Source organism: Aplysia californica, unplaced genomic scaffold (genome assembly GCF_000002075.1).
Source record: "Aplysia californica isolate F4 #8 unplaced genomic scaffold, AplCal3.0 scaffold00057, whole genome shotgun sequence".
Taxonomy (NCBI): domain Eukaryota; kingdom Metazoa; phylum Mollusca; class Gastropoda; order Aplysiida; family Aplysiidae; genus Aplysia; species Aplysia californica.
Genome location: NW_004797327.1, coordinates 1465347 through 1492306, shown reverse-complemented (window position 1 = coordinate 1492306; position 26960 = coordinate 1465347). Strand labels below are relative to the sequence as shown.

The following is a 26960-nucleotide window of genomic DNA, read 5'->3' as shown; positions in this document are numbered from 1 at the left end:
CCGGAAAAGCGTTGTTTAAAAGAAAACAGCATCTCTATTTTGAAAGATCTCTATCTCTGTTCCCGGCATTATCATGCCCAGCACAAAGTTATACGTTGGGGGAGTGGCAGCGCTGGCAGACTTGCACATTTGTGTCACGACGCGGTGGAATCAGGCGCTCGTCAAATTTTGTGCATATGGAGTTATTGGTATCATCTTAAGCTTGTTCATTTGTCTTGCTTTGGATTAAAGAATAACCTTCTATCTTTAATAAAAGTCTAGACATTAGTGAATGAAGGAGGTGGGGTCCCTTGATTTCAGAGGTAAAATTAGTGAGGAAATAGCCCCCAAAGTTTGGTAATTTACAAAGTCTCAGAGTCCGTGAAAACTGACAATTTACTTTTTATACCGTATGCCTTTAATCAACGTTTTTCAATAAAATTCACACTGAAATAGGTTCTTAAATTGACATAGAAAGTGTTGAGCTCAAACAAAATTTCGATAAAAATTGCAAAAACCAGCGGAAACGTTTATGTTTCTTCACTTTCATTATTTTGACGAGCGCCTGATTTCACCATGATGACTCACATTTATACTCTATACAATGTTTCCGTTGTTCCTACATTTTGATTAGTCGGACTTACATGTACTTTTGTCTCCACTACAATGAGACCGCTAACTGAAAGATTAAACATACAAGGCACATATGGCATCCCTTATTCTAAGACAGAAAATATACCTTTGACTTAGAGAAGGCTGGAATTAAAAAGTGACGGGAGTAGATTATCTGCAGCAAGCAGGAGCAATAACTCGTACTGCGGGTATTTTAAACAAGATATATATATATACCTCAGTGATTCAGAGGTGTATAGTCGTGAATGTGACTTAATGTTTTACGCTCTCAGCGAAAAACAATTTAGATCATTTAGGAGGCCGACTGTTTCACCTCAATCGCCAGACCATGGTTAACTGAGTGGGATGCAGTAACCCGGCAGACGTGTGGAAATATTCGATACCCCCCCCCCCTCTCTCTCTCTCTCTCTCTCTCTCTCTCTCTCTCTCTCTCTCTCTCTCTCTCTCTCTCTCTCTCTCTCTCTCCCTCTCTCTTTCTTTCTCATATTTCAGTAATCGAATTCGTGTATTCTGCATGCAATACGAAGAGCCCTTATTGTTGAACCACAGACTATTGTATGTAGGATAGTTGTTTGGTTCTATGAAAGAGGATGGGAATTGCACTTTCACTTTCACCAGCGAGGTGTTTCTATAAAAACCGGTCAGGTTTTTATTGTAGTTATCGTTAACTCTTATGACCAAGTTGAGACGGCTCGCGAATGAGAACGTAATCCCCGTCCTTTTCATGGAACTCAAATCTTTACATACCAGTCATGTTACCGTAATTATGGTAAATTTTTAAGGTCGCGTTGATACAAATTAGCTACTTTAGGAGGCGGGCTGTTTCAATCAGGTTTGTCTATGTCAATCTCAGGTTGAGTAGGATAGAGCAACAAAGGAAAATGAAGGGCTGCGAAAAAATAATTGTCCCCACTAGAGAATTGAACTCCCGTCTTCTGCCTGCAGAAGCAAACAGTAAAACAAAACAAAACAGGGGAAAGCAAAACAAAAACTTACTCCACAGACGCCTTTAAGACAGTCAAAGCTATATCAAATAACAGAAAGTCACGTGACTTGCGCTTTGCAAACGCCCTGATCTGGAGTCGGCCCAGGACGAACTCCAGTTTACCACATAAAAGAGGAGCGGTAAGTGTACATTATGGTTCAGGTGGGGGGGGGGGGGGGAGAGAGAGAGAGAGAGAGAGAGAGAGAGAGAGAGAGAGAGAGAGTTTGAAAGAGAGAAAAGGAGAGGGGTTACATGTACATTTTTGCTCTTTTTTATGTTTGAAACTGAACAGGGCGTCACGGAAAGTTTATCACGACCTTTCTTTCTTTCTTTTTTTCACAGCGGGTATGTAAAACGGCAGCAAGTAACAGTCACAGTCAAGGATACTGTTTCGATCGGAAGAAAAAATTTAGTTTCAGAAACGTTTACCCCCCCCCCCCCCCCCCCCTCACCCCCAACCACCAATCCCTAACGGCACACCCCTCACCCAAACTCCAAACATGTGTAATTAAAGTGCTTTGCTGTGAATGATTCAATGTGAAGAGACGTCAGGCTGTCTCTGCTGATGTCACACCCAGTCCGATGCTGTTACAAACCAAAACCTTTCCCTGAATTAATGCTGTTATATGTGTGTCTCATCCGCAGGTGCGAAGGCTGACCCGTTTGACTAGATCTCTAGGTACCGGTAATCAAAGTGAGTAGGCGCGGTTCGTCCATTGAGCACGGTCGTGCAGAGCTGTCCACCATTTTTACATGTTCTGTTACGTAAAATACCCACAATAATATAATGAAAGAAGCCAGAAACAAACACTAGCCAAATATTATATCAATACAAGGTCCTCACTGGCGCCATAACTGTCATTTCTGTGTCTATAGCGCCGTAAAACATCTACTATGCCATGCCAATGTCCATGCGCTTTAGCTAAACATAAGGATATTTCCCAGTGCAACCTGACCTATAAATCGCTCTTGTGGATAACCCAAGCGATGACGACACTCGTAGAGAGTTTGGCGGTACATTAATATTAACAAAACGGCACATCTCAAATGTGCTCCTGCCGAATAGTGCCGAAACATAGCCCACAGTAGGCAGTCTAAAAATAAACGCAATAAACAGTACGCTGGCCTATTCTTTGCCAATATTGTGTGAGCCCCGGAGCGATCCAGCGGATTGCTCAAGTGAATTGTGATTGGTTCATTGTCTGTCTTGACACTATTTTAAGTGACTCTGTGGCCGTGAACCTGAGGGAGGTGAACGTGACCGTCCTATGAGTTGTGCCTTTGAATGGTTTAGTAGTGGAGTAGTAAAAGTTATTACCTGAGTGTTCAGTTCCAATACAGGATGAACGAAATTGATGTTAAGCTAACAAACACATTAAAAAGAATGAAAATAAAAGTACGAGGTGCTCCCTCACCAACCCAAAGATCCTAAAATTATACAACGTCTCATTCACTATGCCGTTGACTATGTTCAGCATGCGATAGCTTAATTGTGCACGTCCACTTTTTAGCCCCATGAGCCGCCACTGAAGTGAGATAAAGAACCAGGAAGAGACGAGGCCACGCACGAAAAGCTTTCTCACAATAGGAATATTAATTAACAAAACTTTTTATACGAGGCGACACCACATCAGCTCGTGACTCTGACTCGGTGACTACACTACACTCTGCCTCGGTGCCTCAGTGACTACACTCTGCCTCGGTGACTACACTCTGCCTCGGTGACTACACGACCAGTCGCTGAAACCACGCCAGCGTGTGACCCTGCTGCGGTGACTGCTCCATCAGTTGCTGAAAATATCGCAGCTTCCTCACCGACGTCTTCCAAAACGGCTTCACAAACAAAGCTGGACTATAATAATTTTACAGAAGTATACCCACAGGGGATCACAATGAGAACTTCAAAACAACCGCAGTCCATCTTGAGATGCTTGCCGGGCTGTTTCGCAATGTTGTTTGTGGTAAATGTCAGGCACCTGTTTCCTTTGAATTACACCTTTTTGTTTTGATTACAGTACAAAGTTTACATATATCTTGGTCTGTCATGAAGTATGACATCTGAAGTGAGGATGGTTGGATGCAGCATGTTTAGGGAAATTGATTTTTTGAAGAAAAAAATGTATTGTAGCCTGTGTTTTTACACCCCCCATCAACACAACTTAGATCATTTAGGAGGCAGGTTTCCAACCCTGCCTGTCAGGGCCCACACCGGCTGAGAGGGAGACAACATCAAAGCAGAAATACTGAGATGCTTGATAAATATATCTTGGTATGTCATGAAGTGTGACGTGTGAAGTGAGGATGGTTGGATGCAGCATGTAGGGAGAACTTTTTTATATATTTTTTAAAAATGTAACCTGTGTTTTTATTCCGCTTTCAGCACAACTTAGATCATTTAGGAGGAGGGCTTTCAACCCAGCCTGTCAGGACCAACTCAGGCTGAGAAGGATACAACATCCCAGCAGAAAGACATCAGATGTTTGATAAAAATTTCTCCCCACTCGGAAATCGAACTCGGGTCACTTGAGTGCGACACCGACTATCCTAACCGCTACACTATAGATGATGGTGTAAACGATTTTTATTTCATTCTTTGATCTTTTGATTACAGTACTAACTGTGTATAATATTCCACGGTTGTCTTGAAATGTGAAGTGAGGATGGTGGGATGCAGCATGTTCGCTTTTTTTTTTTTTTACCGATATCCCCATCGACTCAATTTAGATCGTGTAGGAGGCAGGTTCCTGACCCTGCTTGTCAGGGCTAACATGGGCTGTGAAGGATACAGTATCCCAGCAGAAAGATAGAAATGCTTGATAAAAACGTCTCCCCATTCGGGAATCGAACTCTGGTTGCCTCAGTGCGACGAAATGTGCGCAAGTGTTTACGATTTGCATTTCAATTCTTCTTTTTATTGCAGTAATAATATAATTCCAGGGCATTTTGGTAAAAGATCTATAATTCCAGGGCACTGTGTACATCCTATATAATATTCAAGGGCATTTTGGTCTAAAAATCAAAATTCTATCCATTTTAGGGTTTATCAGCTTGGTATTTTTAGGGTGGTGTCGAGGGTTTTAGTCTGATATTTTTTCCAAAATCAAATTGTTTTCCATTTTTATATAATGTGCACATTCCAGATACATGTATATCAAATAAATGAATAATATACACATATGCCATGTTTTTGAACATTGTGTTGAAATAGACCAGTATGAATTCGTTTTTTTCCATTTTCTCAAAACTATGATTCTCTTAGGGGGGTGGGTCACCTGCGCGGAGATATTTCTGAAAGTACATGTCACAGATCAATCCCACTCTGTATGGCTGTTTCAAGATAATATGTTTGCAACGTACTAAAAGATTATTGTGGAATTGTAATAAGTTTTCTGTCAGTGTAAAAAAGATTGACAGTATCACTCTGACTTGTGATCAATCTTTTGTCCGAGTATCATATATGACACTAAAATGGCAGTTACACGGAAAGTATGAGACTATGGACAGTAACTCTTTAGCACGTTGCAGGTAGTATATTCAGAAACACTGTGTGAAAATATCAAGGCTGTATCAATTCAATCTTTTTCACAATCCCCGCCTAGAATTTGAGCCAATTTTGGTCTGTCGAACCCATTGCATCCCAAGAATTCAGAAAATTGACAGGGAAATCATACAGGGATAGTATTTGATTCTGTTTCTTGACCCATGTTGGTTATTGGGAATCCCAGAATACTAATTTAGACCCCAAACAAAAAAATTCATTTCAGCTGTACCTAGTGTCCCTTAAGAACGAAAAGAATCCTGATGCATGTAGGCCTACATTGTATGTTCACCTGTCGAGAAAATACATGTACGGTATCTCATTAAATAGTAAAAAAAAAAGGTGAAGCAATCCACACACCGCAAATGTAAACGTACCGTATTAATAATTGATCCAAATAATGCCCCTGGCGTGTTATGTTACTATGGCCAATCAACCAGGACTTATAATACGTATAGGCTACATCAGGAATGATGAGCCCAATCCTGAAAAATAGAAACATCTCAATGACTACCAAACTGAAAGTTCTGAAATGCTATATGCATGGTTCTATATGGCTTTATGGCTGTGAAAGCTGGACAATCACTAAAGAGGTTGAAAATAAAATAGAAGTAGCAGAAACGTAGTTACTCGGGAGACTTCTGAGAATATCGTGGAAGGAAAAGAAATTAAATGAAGTAGTGCTTGATGAAGCCCACGTGGGACACTCATATGAAAAGCAATCAGGAAACGACAGATCCGGGTTTTGGGGAGACCTGAATACATTGTAGACATAAATTACACAAATTAATAACTTGAACATCTAGTTTTCACTGGCAAAATTGAAGGCAAACGATGCAGAGGTAGGCCCAGAGCAACCTACTTAGGGAACCTAAACAAAATAATAAATGGTTAACGGGGAAGGATCCGTGAAATGTAGCCTTTCAAAGAGCATCCGAGCACAGAAATGAACGGAGAACCATGATCACTGATGTCTGCCGCGGATCTAGCACTGGATGATGACTCCTGGATCGAATGCATTAATTAGACTGAGGTCGAACGGGCGGGACCTTCGGAACCGCCGTGGCCTTCAACTAACCGGCAGCGGGGCTCTCGTGGTCGAGGTTACAGGGGTCGCCTTTTATTCAATAGGTCCCGGGTTTGAATCCTGACGCCACAGACAATTTTCTTCTTTAAAATTTTCTCCTTTCACCTCCTTTCCTGTTCTCTAACCATGTTATATATTATATGTCTGTCTGCTTTCACCTCCACTTTACCCTCCTTTGCCCTTTCCTTGGCTCCTGACTATTTCTGCTGCCTTTCTACTACTACTCCATCTGTCAACCACACCCCTGATATTAGGTTAGCTAAGATCCCCTAACTTTCTCGGGTAAAGGCGAAAAATCTCGGATGAGGTCCGGTAAGCCAATCTCCATTATTGTACGGTACACGAGCAGGGAGATTAATGCCCCAATTTTCGGAACCCAAAATGATTGGGGTTATGCGAAACACTACGAGTACGATCGCATTGACTTCACAAGAGTAATATATTATGATGCTACATCATTTACAAAAGGCAGGGGGGAGGTGTTTGAAATCTACTGACAATAAAAGTAACGAACGATTAATGTTTGCTATACTTTATTAAAATAAATAAAACGTTCGGATGTCGGACACTGGTCACAGGCCCAGGCCATTACTGTAATTCTAATTTCCACAGAACGAAAAGTTGAAAACCTGTACTCTGCGCTAAATTAAAGAAACGAAAGAAATGATTGTCTGATTATTTTTCTTTTCTGAGTCTCCGGTATTTGTATTTTCAGTTGATAGTAATAAATTTTAAAATTGTTACTTTAGTTGGGGTGATTTTTTTTAGAAGGCATACAAACTATGTCACAAATCGTAATAGTATTGTAATACTTTCATAAATCTAAAATTTTTGTTACTCGGGCCTTGACCCCATGACTGGTCACATGATTGTCTGTTAGTCCTTCCTGTTGAAGTGGTTGAGGCGTAGAACGAAAATAAAGAATAGTTTGTAGTTGAAAAGATTTGTCACGATGTTATCATTTTTTCAAAGGATTCTTGACTGGTTCAAGAGCTTGTTCTGGAAAGAGGAAATGGAGCTTACGCTTGTCGGGTTGCAGTATTCTGGAAAAACAACATTTGTCAACGTTATAGCTGTGAGTCTATTTTGTGCCTCGACTTCCTTGGCCCTTCTTGGTTGCTCTCCTCATCCTCACTTCAGTACAAAGCAAACTAGCCTTCGCTTCTTTGTTCAACCTAACATCTCGTGACTTTATTTTGGCATGTAACCGCTCTTTGACGTACAATTAATAGCACAGGAGTTGATATCTTCTATTTCCATTCTTTTGCAATTAGGCTCTTTGTTATCTTGTGCTGTTTGTGTTACGCCTTACTTTACTGCTCCTGCTGCTGATTCAATTTAAACTCACATTCATCAAGTCAGTTCAACTGTGAGCTTGGGTTGTTTTATGGCATGTCCAGGAATAAACAAATTAATTCCACCTGATTGTGATGACGAGGGGAATCTAATACTAATAAATTGTGTTTGATTTTGAATTTGCATAGAATGCTAGGTCAAGATCTAGACTCTAGAGATCTAAAGTTCTAGATCGAGAATCTAGTCTAGATCTTGAAATGATTCTATGGTGCCTTAACTCATACTGATGATGGGGTTGGGGAAGATTGAAGAATACCGGACCAGTGGACTGACTTTGCCTATGTCTCAACCTTAGGAATTTATGATTTTCCTGTTTTTAATATCTCTCAATGAGAATCTCGGACCGGTAGATCTATTCATTACAATTTTGTCAGGGGGGAAGACCCCCCTGAACCCCCCCTCCTCCACCCCAACCACCCGCCCCACTTTCTCGTGCAATAATGTACGAGTGGTCCGGTATTCTTCAATTTTCCCGACTAAGTGTCTTAGATCTAAATCCAGGAAATAAAACACTCCAAGGAAGATTACTGAGCGTGACTCATCATGATGACATGACCGTCACTCTTTCTGAAGGCCACCTCTATTCTCACCCGGGATGAGAATAGTGCAGGCTAGTCTTTTGGCTATTCTCACCCGGCCCCGGTGCGCGTTCACTGTTATAGCCTAGATCTAGGCCAACAAATTTTGCGTTCACCCTAAACCACAGAATTCTACACTGTGATAACAGAAAAATTGTAGAATTCTGTGCCGTGAACAAACGTTCCATTACAACTGTAGCCTACTAAAAGCGTACAATTTTGTATGTGGGCAGTGGAGAGAGAGAGAGAGAAAGAGACAGAGAGAGGAGTAGGGTGAGAACTTCCGGTCAAAACAAAATGGCGACCTGTGTAGTTCTGCTCGATTCGAAAAGTTAAATAGCCGTAGCATCTTTGTTGACAACCAAATTAATTTACTTTTGTTAGGCACTTGGATATCGGCCCGCGCGGCCCGAGATTTTCGTTCACCTGCGGCCGCCGCGTTTTGTGTCAGAAATCGGGCCCCGTGAGGGGGGTACCTATTTGTTTTGTTTCGTTTATAGTGTTCTTTTCAATTTATGGATTACTTCCGCCTATCAAATTAAAGAGGAAAGAAAGGCGCGTATTATGGCGTTTTCCACTTCGGGATCGGTTGTGTGTGTTCGGAGTTACAAGGAGTTAAAAATAAGGTAAGTTCAAGCCTTTATATTTAAAGAGTATATCTTTTTTTTTTTAGGTACTCCTCACAGTCTTTTCTTCAACCTTTTATCTCTTTTATTTGTTAATTTCAATGTTGTACGTTGAGGCATAAGCGTGTGAGCCCTAATTTAAATAGGTCACTCTCCATGAATGGGCATGACCTATTATCGATCGCGCTGCTGAGCGTGAACCGGGAGGTCATGGCGGCCATTGCGGAAAGCGAACTTAACCCACGCTAACGTGTATTGTTGGCGTTTATTACCTCTTAAACGGCATTGAAGAATGTTTTATAGTAGAAGATATGATTCATTTTAAATTTTGGAATGTAATATGTATCACTGTTGTATAATTTTTATGAATTTGCACCATGTAACAATCAGTAAGGAGTCTTGGGTGGGGGGAGGGAAATGTAACAGCCTTGGCCTTGTTTTGTTTCTGTGTTACTGTCACTGTTAGACCATCCATTTCACGCAAGTTTTTACTTCTTTTGTGTGCTTATATTGTCTTTAAATATTTTTTCTTCTTAATTGTTTTTGTGTGTGCTTGTTATTTAAATATCTCTTTAAATTTTCATGTACTTTGTCCAGTTTGTTTTAAGATACATGTTTATTAGAAGATGTTTTTTCTCTTGTCTAGTCATCTACACTCTCCCTTTACTAGAGTTGTAGTGTGAAAATGTCAAATTTCCATCCACTGCTCACAAATGAATTTATTTACTTCATTGATGAATTCATTGCTTTGCTTTTTTTTTCTTTCCACAGCCCCTGATCACAACCTGCCACTGTTCCATTGGATTTATTGACAGCTCACCAGAATAAATCCTGACTTTAATTAAAATCCAGAAATGCTTGCGGAGTTGGTCGAATTCACAGAAAAACTTGTTTGAACAAGTTGCAAAAAAATTGAGCACTTAAGAAAGCATTTGTTGCAGACAAGAAAAAAAAATTGACATTAATTTAACAATATCAAGTTGGCAGACTGGGTGAACTAAACAATTGCCAGAAATAAAGAAAGAATAAATAAGTATCGTGACACAATTGCGTGCTTCAAAAAACATGTCATATTTCACAACTAATTGTCTTTGAAGAAGTTGAACATTTAAATAAATACAATAAAAATATAATGAAAAACTTGCTGAACAAACTGAAGTAATAAAATTAGAAGAGACTATTGTTTAACTTACAGGGCAATCTCATGAGTTAAAGATGTAAAAGAGAAATCAAAGATAAAGACAGAGTAATTGATCATTTACTCATTTACATGACAAATTAAAACATGAAAGAAACATTCTAACAATAACATGCAAAATGAATTTAAAAAACAGTATTATCATGAATTAAGGTAGACTAAAAAACACTAGTTTGCAGCAGCTGTAGACACAAATGTTAACTTTAAAAACTTCTATGCTCATCTTATTTTAGGCGACCAGCTGTTTTGTTAAAATATATTATATTTTTTAATCAGTTTTTTGTTAATTTTACTGATATTTGATATGTAGATGTTCCAAAAGAAAGGCCTTAAAAAGACCTTCAAAATGATACCTCAATTATTGATGTAGCTTAATTTATAAGAAAGTTATGGCAAAATATATTGACCGCAGGACGATGCGGTCACGTTACACAACACAGTGTTACATAATATTACCCAATATTACCCACCACGACATATTTTAAAAATCTCGTCTGACTGTTATTTTGTCCTCAATATCACAAGGTTTCAGAAAATGTTTGGTTTTAGCATGTACGCAGCAGCATATTGAAGCAGCTTACATTTCCCTTATTGTCCTTGCTGTTTCGATCACAAAAATTGCCTTTTTTTTCTATATAGATGTTATCCCCTCGAAAAGATCTTTAAAATGCAATATCTCAAAAACGGTTCAACATAGAGCAATAACTAAGGTAGCGTTGGAATCGTGTCACTGAGCTCTTTGCATTGGTATTGTTTTTAAAGCAATTTGAAAGCTTTGAAATTTTTATCCAAGTGCCTACTTTTGTGTTTTAACATCATTTTTTAACTTCGTTTTGGTCAATTTGATCGTCCACACCGATAGACAGTATTCAGAAAGAGACAGAGAGAGAGAGAGAGGGGAGGAGTAGATCTTGCGAGAACTTCCGGGCAAAACAAAATGGCGACCCGCGTAGTTCGGCTCGATTCGAACAGTGAAATAGCCATAGCATCTTTGAAGACGATCAAATTAGCTTACTTTTGTGCTATAAAATGTAATTTTTTCTTGGCTTTTATCAATTTGATCATCCACACCGATAGACAGTGTTCCAAAATGAGGAAAAGCAGGTCTTGTTTTGCACCGGGTGAGAATAGCCCACGCTGGCAAGTCTCACCCGGGGTGAGAGGTAGATCGTTTTTCTATTCTCACCCCGGATGAGAATAGCCACTTCCCTTTCTGAATTGGTGAGATTTAGTCTCAAATATGCCATGGTTCGGTCAAGATGTAATCGGGGTCGGATTTGGTTAGGATCATTAGGTGTGTATAGCCTACCTTTTACTACTTTTACTTTCATTTTAAGGCTAAGGCCACCTCTATTCTCACCCCGGGTGAGAATAGCGCAGGCGAGTCTTTTGGCTATTCTCACCGGGTGTGCGTTCACCCTGGTCCCTGAACCCCAGAATTCTACACTCTGTGATAACAGAAAAATTGTAGAATTCTGTGCCGTGAACAAACGTTCCATCACTACTGTTACTGTTAACCTAAAAGCGTACAATTTTGTCTGTGGGCAGTGGAGAGAGAGGAGAAGCGCGAGAACTTCCGGGCAAAACAAAATGGCGACCCGCGTAGTTCGGCTCGATTCGAAAAGTGAAATAGCCATAGCATCTTTGTAGACGATCAAATTAGCCTTCTTTTGTACTATTATAACGCAATTTTTTCTTAGCTTTTAACCATTTGGTCATCCACACCGATAGAAAGTATTTCGAAATTAGGAAAAACAGGTCTTGTTTCACACTGGGTGAGAAGAGCCAACGCTGGCGAGTCTCACTCGGGGTGAGAAGTCGATCGTTTTTTTATGGAAGAGGCTAGCCGTACTTAATGACGGCTAGACTGGCAGTCTAGCCGTTAAGTACGGCTAGACTCACATTCTAGCCGTACTTAAGTACGGCTAGAAAGTCTAGCCGTACTTATTCTTAATATGATGGCTAGACTGACCATTTACAAAAAATAGGCCTACTGAATTGTAAATATACATTTTTAGTGTGCAGTACCTGAAGTATTTGTATTTGAGACAAAACCAGGTTCCTTAATGACAGTGCATGTATTTTAAACCTCCTGTTTTCTAATGTAAATAGGGCTAAGATAAATACGGCTAGACTGGCAGTCTAGCCGTACTTATGTACGGGTAGACAGCCAGGCTAGCCGTACTTAAGGACGGCTAGACTGTCAGTCTAGCCGTACTTAATATCGATGGCTGAATTGTAAATGAAAATTTTAGTTTGCAATGCCTAAAGTATTTGTATTTCAGACAAAACCAAAAGGTGCCTTACTGACTTGCATGTATTTGAACCTGAATAATTACTAGATCTAGATCTAATGAGACCTGTGTACTTAACAGGATTGAGTCGATTGGGCCAAACCTAGATCTAAGTACGGCTAGACTGGCAGTCTAGCCGTACTTAAGTACGGCTAGCCACTTCGTTTTTTTATTCTCACCGCGGGTGAGGATAGCGACTTCCTTCATTAACTATTATCTATACAGTCAAACCTCGTTATTTCTGCCTACCTTAAGCATCATAAAGTTGGCAATACAATGAGATGGTGCCGATTACCATCTTGACTTATGATAGGCTGGTAAAGACTAGAGACAAACTGTGGCCAGTTGTGCCTAACTAACGACCTTGATCTGTCTTCTTGCATGAGTCTTGCTCTGAGAGAGAGAGAGATTATAACGGCTTGTATCTTTGTGAGGCGGGGAGGGAAAACCCCCCAGGTAGTAACCAATTACATGTACAGCTCCTGCTAAACTTTACAACCGGAGTGTCTACGTACACGGTAACTGGGCACATAGTCTCAGTATCTACATACACGATAACCGGGTTTTTAGTTTCTTGGGCCCCTTGAGCTAAGTGCATGGTAAATGCTTCGTTCCCTTCATGACCTTGATTTCTTTCGCTTTTGTTACCCAGAATTCTCCAACGATGGCCTGATTACTGTAACAATTATGACATAGGCCTAAAAACAACCTACTCGTAGTTCTTTCGTTGCTATTAAAAAAGAAAGCTTTGTCCCAGTTCTGGTTACTAGGGCCCGTCATCAAGACCTGTCAGTGAAACTTTAAAACGCTCGTTCACATCACGTGATAGGACCTCTTACGTGTGAATAGCGCATATGCGTCTGGGGACTGTCGGTTGTCAAGGTCAACAAAGTTCATTCACACCTGTCTGGTTGGTCGAGGTGTTTTTTCGGGACTTAACCAGTGTGAGACGGAGGCATGGGGGTATTTTTTTACACTTGAGCTTAACACATTACACCCTAAGGGTCTGGGCGGGAAGTTCATTGTTAGATCCTAAGCAAGGGTGAGGAACCTATCTCCCGTGAATACAAGCCTTTAAAAAACACGTTTTAAAAATACTAAACAAATTCCAAAAATCCTGAAAAAAATAAAATCTAAAACGAAAAATGAATGTAGTTTCACAAAAATATAACTTTATGCGCAAATTATTGGAAATGTTCTAACTTTAGTTCAATCGGGGTGTCCGACCCGTCACTCTCACTCTCAGCCTCGCGGTCGGGCCCTAGATCTAAATTCTGGATTTTCTATGTCTGATCAATCTGAATCACCCCAAACTCATGAGTACAACGTTTTCATAAACAAAGTGTGTGCAGACCCGGTAACCGGGAACAAAGTCACGAAGTATACAGACCCGGTAAGGGAACTCTTTTGTGATTTCGGAAAGTTTCAGCGCCCAGACCCGATAGTGTGTGTGTGTTTGTGAGAGAGAGAGAGAGAGAGAGCAGGGGGAAGTGCTAGTGCTAGCAAAATGTCATGTATGATATGCCCCAGTTGGCAGGTGGGAACGAGAGAAAGATATAGTGGGAAATAGGTGCCGAGAAAGAAAGACAGAGACAAACAAAGAAAAAGAGAATGCGAGCGACAGAGAGAGAGAAATAGAGAGGATGACTGCTCGAGAGAAATTATGACTTTGTTCTTTTCTTCAAATTGTGATTCCTCCAACTCCAAAACGGAGGAAAAACGATCTTTCATCGAAAAGACATCCGCAATCTTCATTTAGATCTAGATCTAGGCTAGCCTCGAAACTAGATCAATGATATATGTCTGTCTATCTAGATCTAGACCTAGCCTAGGCCATAGATCTAGAAGAACCTGTCCTAGGTTTAACCTGAGCCAAGAGGGCGCTGAAACTTTCCGAAATCACAAAAGGGTTCCCCTACCGGGTCTGTATACTTTGTGACTTTGTTCCCGGTTGCCGGGTCTGTATACACTCCCTTTCATAAAAATCTGAGTCATCTGATTTAAATTTGTCATTGTTTTTGCTCAAATCCATCGTTATTTCCTTTTTCGAACTCGATTGAGTTGCTTTTTTCAACAAGTCGAGACACCTTCGAAGTGTCGGTAACGCAATCGCACTTTGTTCGGCTCTAATATTAAAACTACAGGCACGAAAAATTTCATTTCGATATCAAACGAAAGAAAAAACTTTTTGCAATAACTATGCGAGTCAAAGTCTCTGCCCCAGAGTCTCGTCAAGGCGAGACTTTGTTTCTAAAGATGCTAGGTCGGCGCAGGTGGAATGCGTAAAAGGGAATTCCCGGGCGAGTTAGGGTGTAATGTGTTAAAGTGCGTGCTGTGACACATGTACTAATTGAAGATAAAGGAATAAGAAAAATAAATAAATGAACAACTATGGCGCGTTTTTTTTTTTGGGGGGGGGGTGCCTTGGGTGTGTTGCTTTATTTGGAGGGTTCACAGTTGTCTATGAGGAAACAAGACGGGTGCAGTGGCGGTGGGTGGACCAAAATTTGGATGGGGCTTAGGTTTCTTCCAGTTTTTTACCACCAAATAGAAAGCAATAAGAATTAAACAGTGATGGTTTTTCTATACTCACGGTGAGCCACGGCAGTTTGAGAACCATTCAAACGAGAAGAGTTGCCTTTGTTTTCAATCTCTTTGTCCTTAGTTAAATTTTTGTTGATGGTGGGGACGAAGCCGATTCACCTCCAAATTTCCTCTAATTAGTTTTCGTGTGATGAAAAAGTTATAACTGTTAAATCTCAGCAGCACAAACACAAACATGCACACACAGCACTTCAAACATAATACTTCTATGAGCTGGATTAGGCCGTGTAGTCGAGAAAGTTTAACGCACCCAACAAAGAACTAATGAGCGCATAGGTATCTGTGTCTGTGGGGGAAAGTGTGTCGTAAACTTTCACCCCATTGTCAGGGCTAGGAGAGCGTGAGCCCGCAGTACATTGTTATTTTTTCCCAGTCTTCTACCTTTTTACAAGAAGAGTTTCATTAAGGACGGACTGTGGGAAAAGGGCTCGTCTTTGCTGAGCCCTAAAGACATTTGATTGGCTGCTGGGTTACTATAGTTGTAAGCTGGGATAACAGTGATTGGATAAGCGAGCAAGCCGCCAGGTTGATCACTCTGTGTTCATTCCGTGAGGTCATAACGGTTTCAACTGCTAATTTCATTATGGAGAAACTTTCATTTACTTTAGGATAGGGTTGGGGAGGGGGTAGGGGCAAGCCCGTGAGCTCTTCACTACCCACCGCCACTGGACAGGTGTGTTCCATTATTTGGGTTCAGAGTTTTCCATGAACCTGGATACAAATAAATACAACAGGAAAGCGGGGAAAAAATGAAAGAAGTCAAGGTCATAAAGGGAGCGAAGCTTTTACTGTGCACCTAGCTCAGGTGGCCCCCGAAACTTAAGCACTCTGTTACCGTGTACGTAGATACTGAGACTACGTGCCTGGTTACCGTGTACTTTGACACTCCGTAAACTCTGTTAAACATAAATTCAAATTAAAGGAAGCATAGATCAGAAGCTAGGCTATACTATCATATGTGTCAAGGACCTTTTATAAAAGGAAGTGAGTTTCCTGGCTATTCTTTCGAGCTCCTCATATCTTTTCACATTTAATTGGACGAACATCAAGAGCTACCTACTTGGCATGTTTTGAATGAGACGTGTGCCTCTGTTACGAATCAACGCATGCAGTTCTAGAAGTATGCCATAAACAGACACAAACTCAAGTAGACTGATGCACACACATTTGACCTGCGGGAATACTGGACCCAGTCATCACGCGGATGATGCTTTAACTCATTTGCTACGCCGAGCCTTGGGCAGCGGCTCAGCGAAAGTGTCTTTGTGCGCCAAGTCGCCTCCAACGGCCCGAACACCGACCTATAATTCTAGCTTAGATTTTATTCCAATCCACATATCCATGCTAAAATAAAGGTTATAATATAACATTGACTTGCGGGTCAAGCGGTTCCATCGAAAATCGGAAGTTCAGATTCAGTTATGAAAATATTGACACTTGGACTAGGAGTCCTTGACGTGATGATTCAGGATTTAAAAAATTAATGATGAAAAACACACACACACACTCAGGGGGCATATACATGGATATCTATGGACACCCGTGGGAAGTTTTTTAATCAGCTTTGCAGTCACCGTGATCCCCTTTTTTTCATCAAATCCCAATTTTTTCCCTCTAAGATCCTGATTTTGGGGGGGGGGGGGGGGGATATAGATTATGATTGGGGTGTGTAGTACAGTGTACCTCTGGCAACCAATTCATTTGCAGGCAGAGCAATAGTTTATTAATGTGGAACTCAGACAGTTGATGGATGATGGTGTAAAGGCGAAAATACTTTGTTTATTTGAAGGCATTCCTTTTTGTACATTGGGAAAACCTGACTGCGCTCGCTCATATAACCATATATACGTTGTGAACTCCGTAAAACTCTTAAAATACAACCTTTTGAAATACATGCATATATAATGCTAATGATAAAAATCAAAACATCAGACAGTAAGTGGAGATCTAATGCTTCCTCCAGTCGGCTTGAGATTATTTTTAAAATCTCAAAACAACTGTAGATTACATGAGTACGTGGTTTCCTTCATAACATTAAGACGAGCAAATTCTTACACCTCTCTTCTTCGTATCTCTTCCAAGTCATCTGCCCGCACGCTGATTTTCCATATTTGTGCAACAGTAGTGGCGTAAAGGGAGGTTATGAAACAGCCGTCTCATACCTAAATGACAAATGACTAAATGATACATGGTATTTTGCAGAGATATCATTTAATTGTTTGTTCATAACAATACATCAGACGAAAGCTTGAGCTTTGTTAATCAGCAGCCTTTTTTAAAATAGTTTTTAACATTTTACATTATAGAAGTCATTTGTTGATTCTGGCGGTAGAAATTATATATGTGCATTCTTTTTTATTTCATGTGAGCTTATGAGAGTCTTTTTAGTTTTTAATGCTGTTTGTCTTCAATGATGTTTACTTATTTTGATTTTCTGATTCTGAGAAACAGGAATGTGATATATTGGAATTTTTATTCATGTTTTTTCCCTTTTTTATTTTCAGTCAGGACAGTTTAGTGAAGACATGATCCCAACAGTCGGTTTCAATATGAGAAAAATATCAAAGGGGAATGTCACAATCAAAGTAAGTATAGTTTTTCCTTTTATCACTATCCGTACACCCTGGGGTCATTTTGTACCCCCAGGGTTGTATTCTTCACATTTTAGAATACTTCTAGTATGATCTCTTTGAAATTTTCAGTATTTCTCAAAAAATCATTTTGACAGATTGCAAAGGGTACGGGTCAGATTTACGAGTCGAGTAAATTTCCTCTTTGAAAGTAATGAAAGTGATGGCACAGAGTTTTCCACGTCGTATGGGTACGACAGTAAAACACAACGTACGGATAGTGTTAAAATTGTTAGGAAGTTAGGAGTCTCAGTCAGCAAGTTTCTTGTCATTTTTTACTTTGGGGGTAAAAGATCATTCTTTCTATGATATATATTATATGTCTTCTTTCTGCTAGTCAAAAGTTTAAGCCATGTTTTTGCGGAAGGGCAATCAGGACAACTGTATTTAATAATGCTTTTTTAGCCGAAGAAAGTCTGAAAAATACTAGTGACTGCATTGAAGACCACTGCAGGAAGAGCTGATGAAATCTTTTCTTTATAGAACAGTGTTCCTGTAAGGAAATGTGAAATGATCAGGTCATAAAAGGTATGAAGGCCCATCGTAGTGAGTAAATTCCACTGCGCTGCGGGCCTTCCTTGTGACCATATCGTAACAAGAAGGCTTTAGGCCTCAAAGGGCTAACTCCTATTCCTTACACCAGAGACGCCATTCCAACTGGATTGGTTTGAAAGAGAAATATATTTTCATAGTCCTATCATGATAGAAGTGGAGTGAGCTTAGTGAGTAGAGAGGGTGAACTGTGAAAACGTCTTGACCTTGAACCATGAAACTATTGTTCAAAAAGCTCAGTTGAGTTTGCGTACCAGGGTTATGCATTGTACACTCCACAGTGTAAAACTATAACAGAACTAGTGTCGTGTCTTATATAAGGCCTTTATACTTTATCGGGTTTTATAGTGGCCTTGGCCCATCTATTTCCCTCTCTGTGTAGTGTAACATATTTGATAGTCTCGTAATATTTTTTCTAATTTTGTTAAGTAGGATAATTTTACGGTCATTTGTCGTAAGCAGGTATTGATCATGTCTTGTCCTATTTCTTGAATCATTTTAGTTGTGGGATATAGGTGGTCAGCCGAGATTCCGCAGCATGTGGGAGAGGTACTGCAGAGGTGTTAATGCCATTGTGTAAGTATCCCATAATATCTTTAAATATATTTGGTGTACTTTTTTGTGGTTGTATGTATTTGGAATGAGAGGGTGGCTAGTCACTTTGAGTATTTTTTTGCTGTTGTTTGTGTTTTTAAATTAATGTTGTCTATTAGCCTTGATAGAGTTTGAAATGTATTTTGGAAGGAAATGGGGATATGTTATTGTTTTAGGCTTGAATTTTTTCTGTGCTGTTGTGAACATTCTTGAAACATTAAAGTTCAAAGGTCACTGCCATTACTTCTTCGGTGCTGTTTTTGATGGTGCCCTTGGAAAAGTTGTTTTACAATAAAATTTCATTTTGGAAACTGGCGAAGCTTGAACTAATTTCTGATTTTGTCTCTGTTTCTGATATAGTTTTTTTCATTTAACAGCTTTTTCCTAGCTGTTCACCTTATTTTTAGTTCATATAATATACTCTTGTTTCAACTTGTACTTGTACCATGCTAATTATAAAATGGCTGAACTGTTACAATTTTGGCAACGTCTTATTGATGTGGTGCACGAAGATTATGTTTGCGTTTTGGTTAGAATCATCCCAACTGGTGACTAATGTGGGCTTCTCACACTTGGAAAATTACGAGCATTGATTTTCTGTTGCCAGTTGTTTGTTTGAAATTTAAATGGGGGTGCTGGCATCCAAGTGGCTGTGGGAATGTAGTCACCAGCTGCACCTGTTTATTATGCAACATTACTAATTTAAACTCTGAATGTTGTGCACATGGCAAGGATTGATATTTGGACACATGCACAAAAAAAGAGAGTGTGTGTCATTATGGCATTTAAAGGAATTCTTTATTGCCATTGCTCGCAACAAGTGCAGATGCACTGCTGAAGGATTGGTTAACGTTGGTGTCATGCATGCAATTTAGAATAGAATAGACTTTTGAAGTTGTCATTGTCATTGTTTCTTTCTCAGGTACATGGTGGATGCAGCTGACCATGATAAGTTGGAAGCCTCTCGGAATGAACTTCACAATTTGTTAGACAAGCCACAGCTTCAGGGCATTCCTGTACTGGTACTGGGCAACAAGCGTGACCTGCAGGGTGCACTTGACGAGAGAGAGCTAATCGAGAGAATGTAAGTATGCGACAAGGTTGTAGCCGAGCTAGAGTGAAGACATTGCTTTATTCATGTTAAATATTTTTGGTTGGGAGAGATCTTGTCAAATATTTTTTCACTTTTGTTTCATTTTCTCATGGTCTTATCCTAATAAAAGTATTGCTTAAAGACTACTTGAATTTCTAAATGCCTTGTCTGAACTTAGGGTTCCTTGTGGGTTTGTTTTTTTCCCCTTCCATTCCCCATAGCACTAGTGATACTTGGTCAGAACCCTGAACCGGTCTTTGATGGACGTGATTTTCATTTTCTGGCACTGTTTGCTTTGTGATGTATAGGAACATGGTTTTTGGATGTAATGATTAGGCTCTTCACCGTTGCTCACAACACAACAGAAGATGTGAGTCAGATTCCCAGTGGAGACGTTTATTTTAATGAGTGTCTCCTTACTCATTGGTAGTCTAGGGGTTAGGCTACTGGACTCGTAATGGTGAAGTTTGCAGATTTGAGCCTCAGATCCGACATTGTATCTTTGAGGAAGGCACTTTACACGGATTTTCCTCACTCTGGTGGGAACGGGTACCCAGCTATAGAGAGCGAAAGATCTTGTCAGGTTATTAGTGTTTTAGCGCTTATTAAAAAAATTCAGCTTGCATTGTATGCTTCCCAGAAAGTTGAGATTGTTTCAGAATGCTATCAGGTCCGCTGGGGGTAATAATATCGAAATTGTAAAGCCATGCCAATGCTATCTTCTATTACTATTATTATTATTACTCAACCCAGTTTAGCTGTGGTATAAATGATCAAAGCAGTCTGTGGCTCAAATTTTTTAATGGTTTTGATGAAGTTGTAGAACAATAAATTTATAGCGGCCTCTAACCCTTTCCCCAGGAGAAGATTTACGCTCTAGGAGTTAGGCTTTTTCTGTTTTAAAAAATGTTTTTACTGGATGTTGTCTTCATGTGTCATTTTTTTTCGTATTAATAGACTATGAATAGAGAGCTGTGTCATTCTATTTGTTTGTCTAAAAAATTCAGGGTTGATATTTCTTTGGTCTTACAAACTTCACATGTAATGAGCAAGTATATAACACTCAAGACTACCAGAGTAATGAATAGCAAAAATTGACATGTTCTATTTGTTGGTGATTTGGTAAATTTTTTTATAAAGCAGGTGCTGGGTCAATGCAGACTTGCCACCCATTCAGGTTTAATTGGGATATTCTATTCAGATATTTTTTTTTCCCCTAATCTGAGTCTCAAGCATCCAGATTTCTTTTGCGTGTATCCCAATTGTTTTGTTCCTTCTGTTGCGTCAGATTTTTCCAAAAACTAACTCTGTTTTCATATATTTATGGGCACCCGTGGTAAATTTTAAAGTCGGCACGGCAGTCACCCTGGTGATTTGTCGTTGGTCCCGATTTTTTTCCCCAGATCCAGATTTTCCCCCTTGAGATCCTGATTTTTAAATTTCATAGAATAGCAGGTCTGGTCAGTGTGTCTAGTAAAGCGCTTCACTATTGATCGAGTAACGCCTGGTGTATGTCAGAGCATTTATGAAACGGACTGAGATCTGTGTTTTTCACTGTGCTCTTTAGCTTCTATTGTTCTAGAGTGTTAAATTGGCGTCGCTGATAATAGTGTTTAAAAAATATTGTTTTTAACACTAGCTTTGTTCACATGGGAGGAAAGTTGTTAGAAAATTATTTTTTTTTATGGTTTTGAACGGGCTGAAGAGGCTCAGGCTCAGGGTCTTTGACAAAGGACAAGTAAGTCCCCTTGTCTTTTCTTGACATGCATGCTCAACTTGTTTGTTTGTGTCTGTAAAAGTGGCATATGTAATAACATATTGGGATATGGGGGGCTACACCAGTGTGGTCACTCCAAAGCATGTATGTGTGAATGAAACACCAACCATTGTGCCAGGATCTGGACAATAAAGATTTATGTTATCTATCTTACAGAAAATAGTTATATATTCTCTGTGCTGATGTATTAAATTTGTTTTGTTTTACTTTGCAGGAATCTTTCAGCAATACAAGACAGAGAAATATGCTGTTATTCCATATCATGCAAGGAAAAAGAGAACATAGGTAAGCACCCTATCATTCTAAAGTTTGAACAGCTTTTTTGATGAGTGTAGATTGGTTTTCATAAAACCCTATTTATCAAGGCAGGGTTAAGTCTTCCTCGTTTTTGTCGATTTGCTGCCATTTCACACCTTTTGCTACTTTTTGGTGATTAGGTTTGATTGTTCCTGTTGAATGATTGAAATGTCTTAAAGTTTTTGTCATAACTCTATGTCTCCTGCAAGCCGCTCCCAGGGGCTTGCAGTCAGAAGCTTTGTGGTGACAATGTTATATTAATTTTCAGCAATTACTGAAAGAGTACGTCTCTCTTACCGGGTGTTCTTTCAGTAGATGAAGAACTCTTAAAATGAGTTTATTTGTTTTGATTAAATGACCAGTTTAGTAACGTGTATGGCGTTATCAGGTAAAAGATGTAGTTGATAGGTGCTCATTTCCAGTCAGCTGTTGTTTGTTTGGGTTTTTTTCCTTGGAATATAGGGGTCATGGTTCTGACTGATATGTTGTGGTCCCATTGACTACTGACTTAACCGAAGCATGGAGATGGGAAATTCAAAGTTTTTCTCATCCTTTCTCAGATGTTCCCTCTTGATGTCAGGAGGCAAGGGTGGTCCACATTCAGAAGAAGAAAACCTTTTGTGTCTCTTGTTAGTCATTTAACTAAATGAATTGTCAATATGATTTTGGGTTCATTTCATATCTGACTCCACGGTCTTCCATTTAGTCTTGCTTTTATTTATTTTATTTTTTTTCTCAGACATTACCTTACAGTGGCTGATTCAACACTCCAAGAGTGGACGATAAAGGACCAACAGTGCAAACATGGACTGAGTGAGATGATGATAATGCAGAAAAGTGACGTCTGGAAACGCTTTATACAAAATTCCTGCGTGTCTGTGATGCGAGCTTGGGGAAGGAGTAATGCCTTGATTTGAGTCCAATGGAGAGAAAGTGGCTGTGCATGTTGCCTCGTAAGAACAATGATTTTGTGTATGGAAATGTTTCCCTGTTTCTTGATTCTTGCATTTTTTAAAAAATTGTATGATACTCCCTTTAAGTTTCTTTCATAGATGAAGAATTAGAAATATCAATATCATCCTTTTTATCACCTTTCATCCATGACCCGAAATGAATTTCATTCCTTCTTTGGGTTGAGATTTTCATTAACAGTATCTGTATTTGTGATTGCTATGATTATGTTTGCATTGCTCTTACTAAAACTTGATGGATAGTAGATGATGGTTCCTAATAGCTCAGATGCTGCTTTTTGACAAAGATTTTCTTGAGTTCTACCACAGAAGTATTTAAACCCAATCGAAAGTCAGGGGAAAGTGTACTTGTATTATAAATCTGTTTTGGAGGATTTTTGTTCCACTTGGCTGTACTGCTTGTCTGTGTCACAGCATTATAGTCAGACAGCTTTGCCATAGTAGCAAATAGTGTCTGTTGAGGGAGCGAACTGTGAATTCTCATTTTTGTGCAATACTGGAACAGTACAAAGAATTTGATCTTTCTCTTCTTTACATGTTGTGGTAAAAGACTGTGTGGTTTTGATGGTCTACTTATTATTTTCTTGGACCTGAGCTCAGCATTCAATCGAATCCTGGGTGGTTTTCTTTTAAAAAAATTTTCTTCTGTGCGATGGAATGCACCGTAATCAGGGAGATAGTGTTGTTTGAGCCGTTATCATTTCCATGGTGCTCTTCCAAACGTGTGCAAAATCTGGCCTCTCCAAGTTGACTCTGTAGGAGATTAGCTGGACAGCTGTGTGAGTGAATTTGTTTTGATTCCTCCATCTTTTAACTCTAAGACTGTTTGGAGAGTCATTATGGCTCTCTGCCCATTTGTACAGATGTTAGTTCAGAGGTTCTACCTCCTGTTAATGTCTGCATTGGTATGGTTTTGAAAGGAACACAGGACTCAAGCTTGTCTGCAATATGAAGACTTACAGTTAAATCTACGGTTGAAGTAGTAGGAAATTTCTTACTGGGACAGGCTAAGAAGGTGTGTAACAGTGAAGTATTTATTGTTCAAAATTATGTAATAGTTCTGATGCATGTTTGTAGACTTTTTGTTTGCCATGTTGTGAAAGTCAAATTTCTTCTGTAGATCATTTCTTCATAGTTCAGCAAGATACTTTGAGCTTGAAGCTTTACAGCAGCCATTTTTTCCATGTGTTTCACATATGGCAGTGAAATTACAATCTTGCCTTTTTTTTTTTCTTGTCCTTGTTTGGCCATCATTATGGTGGGTATCCTATTCTTTTTTAAAAATCTCAAGTTGAATTTGATTCAACATAGACCGGCTCATCCAGCTTGAATGTCGAGTGAAAACTCTGTCTTTTGTAGCAGTTTAAATGGTATTACGATTTTCATCTGTCAGATTGTTTTTAAAAAGTTACAACTTATGTGCTTTATGAAGCATTTTTTATCAATTTCTTTTTCCACTGAAATGGGCTATTTATATTTATTATCATACTGTATTTACTTTATCTTCATCCTCTTTCCACCCCAGTTTATACAATTTTTATTGTTTTTTGTCCAGTCTACTGAAGCAAGAAATACCTTGACTTTGACAGGCATCTTAGTAGTCTTGTAGCTTTGTTTACTGAGTTGAAAGGCATTGTCAAAAGTGCTTTTCCTTACTCCTTCACCCTTTTGTCTGGAAATTGGAATAACAATTTTCCTTTCAACTGTGTCGGGGGGAGGGGGGGGGGGGGGGTTCTCCTTTTCAATCAAAACATAGTAGTGGTGACTGGTTGGGTTTTTTTGTTTTTTTTGGGGTGACCATGTATTGTCTTTGTTTTGCGACTCTTAGAGCTGCTCTATCACACAGGGTATACCTTTTCTTTTCCTGGGGTTTTCTATTTAAAAAATGGATTGATTGGTGCTGATGCGTCTTGAATTCAGACTTGAAATAATTAGGATTCTTCTCTCAATTTCCCTCCTTCACACACACATTATTAGAGTGCATTGCAACTTAACAGACATGCATTTTTATTTATTATTTTTTAAAAATCTTTCAGCTTGAATTGTTTAGGGCGTTATATATTATTTTTCAAGAAATGGTTTGGGTGTCCTTGCCAAAAGACTAATCTCCCATCCTTGGTGCACATTTCAGAGAGAGAGAGAGAGAATATTATTACTGTGCACAGATGCTTTCATCATTTTGTTTCTTGTCATGTCACGTCTCATACAAGTTCAGTTTTTAAAAAGGTGTCAACTTTTTATTACAATTACAAAGTAAATGTATATTAGTTAAGTTTACTTGAAGCCTCCGTTGGTCAAGTCTTGTGTTTTCTTTCTTTATCTTACCGTTGTACGAGTTTAACTTGCCCGCCTTGTGGCATATTTTTTTGTATCTTATTTCAAATAATCTGCTTACCTGAATCACTAATGCTATAATTGAATGTTTCAACTGAGAAGTTGTGTTTGAAGTATTTTTGTAGGATCATTTTTGCCCAAGTTGTGTTTGAAGTCTTTTTGTAGGATCATTTTTGCCCTCTTTAAGGTAAAGGATTTATTGTTCAACGATGGTAGAGGAGATATGGGAGGGCCACCAAACATACCCATGTAAATGTTTAGATTTGATTTTTTCTATTCCTCATGCTCCTTTTCATTTCATTTGATTATCGGGGGGTTGTATGCTGTGTGCTTAACTTTATTGCAAACTGCAGTATGGATGTTCAGTGTTGTAAATTTAGTTGTTCTAATGTGTCTATTATTTACATTTGGATATTAATGTAATAAAGTCTGTACACAAGTAAGCATGAAGGTGATTGTATTCTCTTACTTTGTTTTGACTATGTGTTGGTGTCCTTATCCTCCATGTGTTTGTACTACAGTTTCCTAAACAGCATCATTGTCTTCATCATTTCGTCGTTTCTGTTAGAGGTACAGTTCAACTTATTACCTCATTATAACACCCACCCTCTCTCTCTCTCTGTCTCTCTGTCTCTCTCTCTCTCTCCCACACGCACGCACCCTGTTATACCACCAGCCCCACTTACTGCCAGACCTATATACATATAATATATAAACATAATATTTGCGCCTATGCACCACCATCCGCCAAGTGTCTTGAGTTGTACTGTCCTTCCTGAACTTATGTAAATTTTCCCTGTCATGCCTCCAGCGAACTGGCCACCAGAGGTACCACACTGTGCACGGAACCCACTCGTTGGACTGCTACGCTTGAAAATATCTCTCGGGGTGGGGAGGGGGGCTCTCGTAGTCTAGAGGTTAAGGTTTTGGCCTCTCATTCAATAGGTCGTGGGTTAGAATCCGGATAGTGACGGAATATTTTCTTCTTAAATTTTCTCCTTTCACATCGTTTCCTGCTCTCTGACAATGTTCTGTCGTCTGCTTTCGTCTCCACTTTCTGCCCCCACCCCCTCACCTCCTTTGCCCCTTCCTCTAGGCTCCTGACTTTTTCTGCAGCCTTTCTACTGCTGCTCCTTAACCCCTTTCTTACTGCTGTCTTCAGCCACACCCCTGACCTTATCTGTCCCTGTCGTTTTATGCAAGAAAAATTCTGAAATTATGCAAACTGAGCCCAAAAATGTGAAATTATGCGATTCTGTTAATTTTAACAAAGAATGATAAAGATAAAGGAAAATAATCAAAAATTATGCAAAAAATGATCAAATTTTGCTAAATTATGCGGGGTGCATAAAACCACGGGGACAGCCTTATGGTAGGAAAGATCTACATAGCCTTCTCGGACGAGGGCGAAAAATCTCGGATGTCCCTTGTGCAAGTTGCACACGTTAAAGATCCCTTGATGGTTCAAAATCGATAAGAGTTATGTAGGCTTCGGCCGCCTCCGGGGCAAAATTCCAATTTTTCTACCAACTGAAAATGTGAAATGTGTCCCACGCGCTCATGTGACCATAATAATATACAGTTGTGAGCGCCGTAAAACACTTACCAAAACAAAAAACAAAAATTCTCTCTCGCACAACACCCCATCCCACTGGCAAAATGTCTGGCGTCGCCTGATGTGCTAGTGGGCGCTTTTATTTTGTGAGGACTCACGCTCGAGTCTGCGTGACAGGTCTGAGACAGTCCGAGTTTATGTTGCAAGGATGTGTACCTCACGTACACTGAGTAGCACTGCTACGTCTCTCTCTCTCTCTCTCTCTCTCTCTCTCTCTCT

General features: G+C 39.5%; 1 protein-coding gene and 1 long non-coding RNA gene across 2 annotated transcripts; both read left to right on the top strand.

Moving 5' to 3' along the window:
- Positions 1-7087: 7087 nt before the first annotated feature.
- Positions 7088-24059, top strand: LOC101854151 (ADP-ribosylation factor-like protein 8A). The gene is made up of 6 exons (XM_005093064.3): positions 7088-7297; positions 17383-17463; positions 18563-18636; positions 19577-19738; positions 21739-21809; positions 22561-24059. Exons 1-6 carry the CDS (start codon positions 7175-7177, stop codon positions 22605-22607), a joined length of 558 nt encoding a protein of 185 aa, XP_005093121.1. The 5' UTR covers positions 7088-7174; the 3' UTR covers positions 22608-24059.
- LOC106011118 lies at positions 8537-9930 on the top strand. The gene is made up of 2 exons (XR_001184660.2): positions 8537-8782; positions 9554-9930. It is a non-coding gene; the product is annotated as an uncharacterized LOC106011118 (long non-coding RNA).
- Positions 24060-26960: the final 2901 nt, after the last annotated feature.